Genomic DNA, 3743 nt, shown 5'->3' with positions numbered 1-3743 from the left:
GGTGGCTCATTGTGATGAATGGCCGAGGACTCTCCCCGGTGTTATTCTCTCACCTGCTGCCCGTCCAACATTTGTTTAATCAAGTCAGAAAGTGCCGCTTGTCCTCTGAAAGTTTTTCCGTGTCCAGAGTCAATTCATTGGAAACAAATTTAAAAAAAACAAACAACGAGCTGCAACAACGCGGTCACACCAAAGCGATCACTGGACATAAACACCCTTGAACTTTTCTCAGGTGGTCGTCTGCCTTCTGAGGCGTCTCGCTTTCGGAAAACTCATTTTGTAATTTGTATTAATGTTGGAGGGATTGCCAAAGCGCATTTTTGGACGGACATGGTCTCTAGAGGAGGATTAATAAATGACTTTGCTTACTAGTTAATGTGCACTTCATTCCTTTTACCTTTTCAACATGTAATTACTTCATTACATCCATGTTGTATTGATGTCCGCATGGTAACCATTAGCATTGTGAGCCTCCTGATGTTAGCATTTAGCTCAGAGCGCTGCTTAAGCTTTCATCTCTGTGCTCCTCATCCAGCATGAAGTTAATACAAAAGATGAACATAAGCACAACACAAGCATGGACTTCCTTCAGCCAGCGTGTCGGAGGCATCACTGCACTTCACACCACGTGTCCTTCACTTGTTTTTGTGACAGAGATCTCACAGTAATCTTCTCTCTTTCGCCTCTTCTCCTCTCCACGTTTCTCTCTGATTGTCTGTGTCACATGACCCCCGCCGCAAACACCAAGGTCATTTACTTATATAGTTACATCCCCACATGCACAACGCAGGTAATTCAATCCGTGAGCGATGTCTTTCGTTGTTCTGTACGGTGTGTTTTTCCGGGGAGGTTGTCTGAGAGCAGAAAGATGTAGAGGAGTCCATGCAGCTGCCATCTGGCTTTATATTTCAGCACCACGGACAGCGCGCTGCTCTATTATTTATGCTTTTTGTTTCTGATTTCCAGAAAGGTTCACCGGACAAGCAACAATCCATGAGAACATTATCGGCCCGGGATGACGCTGACACATCACGGTGGCATATATTGTCAATAAAAAAATGAGTTTCAAGACAAAAAAAACTCAGTATGTCCAGCTTTTACTGGCAGGAAAACAGTTTAGCAGCAGTGCTAATTAAGTTCATTGACTCGCAGCTACTGCTACCAAACCCACTTCACATTGCTGTGGGGCTTTGAAAGGGGTTGTAGAGAAATTAATGTTCCTGAAAGCCAGTGATGTCTGTTGTTTTCTCCATAACTGACCAAAAAAAAAAGGTTGTTTACATTTTAACATTTAAACACCTCCTCCGCCGTGAAGCCTCCACCACGGGGCCCCTCGGACACACTGTGGGGGGCGTTGAGGTGATTGGAGGGGCCCGGAGGGGTCATCGGTCATTGGTCCACGGGACCCTCGAGCATCCTCCAGCCTCGAGCCGCCGCCTCCTCCTCTCTTTACGCCACACAGCATTCAATGTGACGACTCGGCGGACTGCGGATGAGGCTCTCTCTCTCTCTCCGGGAGGAGGGTACGGGGATGTGTGGGGAGGAAGGATGGAGGATGGAGGAGGAGGAGGAGAAGGAGGAAGAGGGGGGGTGGAGGAAAAAACTTTTGGTCAGGAGAGTGCCTCGAGAGTCTGATGGGCGGTTAGGTGATCTGGGAGGTAAAGTGATCATTGCCATCGCGTATGGATTACCGATAAGTGCACGATAGCAGCGCGCTCGCGCCATTAGTTATTTATATATTCCCGTAAAGCGGCGGGGATGAGAGAGAGACGCCACAGCGGCGAGGAGCGCCCGCTCTGAACCGGAGGAGTCGCCGGGGCAGCAGACGATGTCCCAACGCGAGAGCGCATCCAGAGGAGACGAAGGAGGATGAAGAAGAAGGGCGGAGAGGGACCGAGCGCGGCAGAGGTGGAATATAATGAAGTGGAGTGGGAAAGGACTGTGCACCGTCTTCTCCAGCACCCTCCTCTTCGTGTGCGCCCTCAGCGAAGTTGTCGTTGGATTACGATGCGTCTCGCTGGGATCCACCGTGAGAGCGCATTTCCACCTCGGCGGCGCGGCCGGGGCTTTCTACTCGGGCTTGCTCCTGGGCATCGGGCAGGCGCTGCTGGGCTCCGCGCTGCTCTTCTGCATGGAGAAGCCCGGCTGCAGGAATTTCTTCCTCCTCGGGGTCGTGGTGTTCCTGCTCGGGGTCCTCACCGCCTTCTCCGGCGCGGTGGTGGACGGGGACACGGCTTCCCTGGTGGAGAGGAAGTACACGCACTACTGCTTCCACTCGGCGGGGGTGGCGAGCCTCGCCTGCGAGCAGCTGAGGGAGTACCAGCGGAGTCTGGTGGTGTCCACGGTGCTCAGCACCTTGGAGTGCCTCCTCGGGCTGCTCAACCTGGTGGTCATCAAGCGGTACAAAGCCGCGCAGTTCTCCAGGAGCCGGCGGGCGCAGAGGCAGCGCGCCGCGGGCATCCTCTTCAGCGAGGAGCGGGACTGCTCCGGGGACTTCCAGCCGGTGTCTTACATCAACCTGGGTGTTTTTAACGTGCTGGACGAGACAGGGGCAGAGGTGCAGTGCGGGGGACACCCGTCCATCGAGCTGCCGGGCTACTCGCCCACGGACCCGGAGCTCAATCACTGCTTCCCGTTCTCCTTCCCGCTGCCCAGCGAGCTGCCCCCCGCGTACGAGGACATTTTCCCCGCTGAGGCATGCAACACATAGCGTCTCTCCTCCGCTGGGACAATCAATGACTTTGTGCTTGAACACTTCTTCTTCTCCTCATTCTTCTTCTTCCCCCTCAGACAAGAGCAGTAAGTTACACATAAGTGCAGCAGCAGTGGATTCACTCGGCTTTTCTTCTCATTCTGGTGTTTTCTTACATCCTCGTGGAGGCTCCAGGCGCACAGATGAGGGATCATGGCCCCAGACAGTGCAGGCAAATCCAGGCCCCTGAACGCAACAGCTTGCTATATAACAACAACAAAAAAAGAGCAGAGTTTGTGTTTTGAATGTTTGCTGTTGACATTTCTACTTGTGTGAATAAAACGTGTATTTAACCTCATCTGACGTCATGAAGCCGCAGCCAGAGCTTTGTGGAAATCCTGTCGCTGAAACTTGATTTTCAAGGTTTCAACAGACTTCTTCCAAATGTCTAGCGAGCTGTGGAGTTAATGGATTTAACCTTTCTGGAGCAACTTGTTGTGTGATCGTCGTCATAGAGGAAAACACCTGCAACACATCTTTTGTGCTATAATATTAGCATTAACACTTTAAAGAGCACTTTTAAAAGGAACACTGCGTTTATTATTTTGTTTTCATTATGCAATTAAAAAGGAGCATTCAAAATTGAAGTTAATACAATTTTCCACAAAACGTTCATTGTATTCAGACTTTGCAGCGTTCCTGCTTCAGAGGACATGATGAAGGCCTCACTGTCGTCATCGCTTCTCATGACCAGTAAAGAAAAAACCTTTTGTAAGTGTGACATTGATGAAGTGTGACTTACAGGTCCAGCTTTGTCATAATGATTCTACAGATCAAAGATATGCACATACAGAGAAATAAAGTATACAGAGCAGCGGCCATTTTTATGAGCATCTTTGCCGCTAACGTAAGTTAGCCGTAAGAAACTAAACCTCACCGAGGTTTGAAGTTTACAGCAGCGTTACGAAGCATAGAAAGTAAATTATTAAAATAACAACTTAGTGCTCCATCCACTCACTCTTGTCACAGCAGAGGAAAACACACCGCTATC

At 50.1% G+C, this 3743-nt stretch overlaps 1 protein-coding gene across 1 annotated transcript; it reads left to right on the top strand.

Moving 5' to 3' along the window:
- The first annotated feature begins 1637 nt into the window (after positions 1-1637).
- On the top strand, positions 1638-3301 carry LOC137795914 (transmembrane protein 271). The gene has a single exon (XM_068593486.1). The coding sequence runs from the start codon at positions 1919-1921 to the stop codon at positions 2708-2710; it is 792 nt and encodes a 263-aa protein (XP_068449587.1). The 5' UTR covers positions 1638-1918; the 3' UTR covers positions 2711-3301.
- The last annotated feature ends 442 nt before the right edge of the window (positions 3302-3743 follow it).

This window comes from Clinocottus analis, unplaced genomic scaffold (assembly GCF_023055335.1).
Source record: "Clinocottus analis isolate CAN_PGR_092001 unplaced genomic scaffold, fCliAna1.0.p SCAF_10, whole genome shotgun sequence".
NCBI lineage: Eukaryota > Metazoa > Chordata > Actinopteri > Perciformes > Cottidae > Clinocottus > Clinocottus analis.
Note: the sequence above shows the minus strand (reverse complement) of the source record. Positions and strands in the feature narration are given on the sequence as shown.

What these genes read in the sequence shown, in the direction of transcription:
- LOC137795914 (XM_068593486.1), top strand. Translation starts at nt 1,919, where the DNA reads ATGAAGTGGAGTGGGAAAGGACTGTGCACCGTCTTCTCCAGCACCCTC.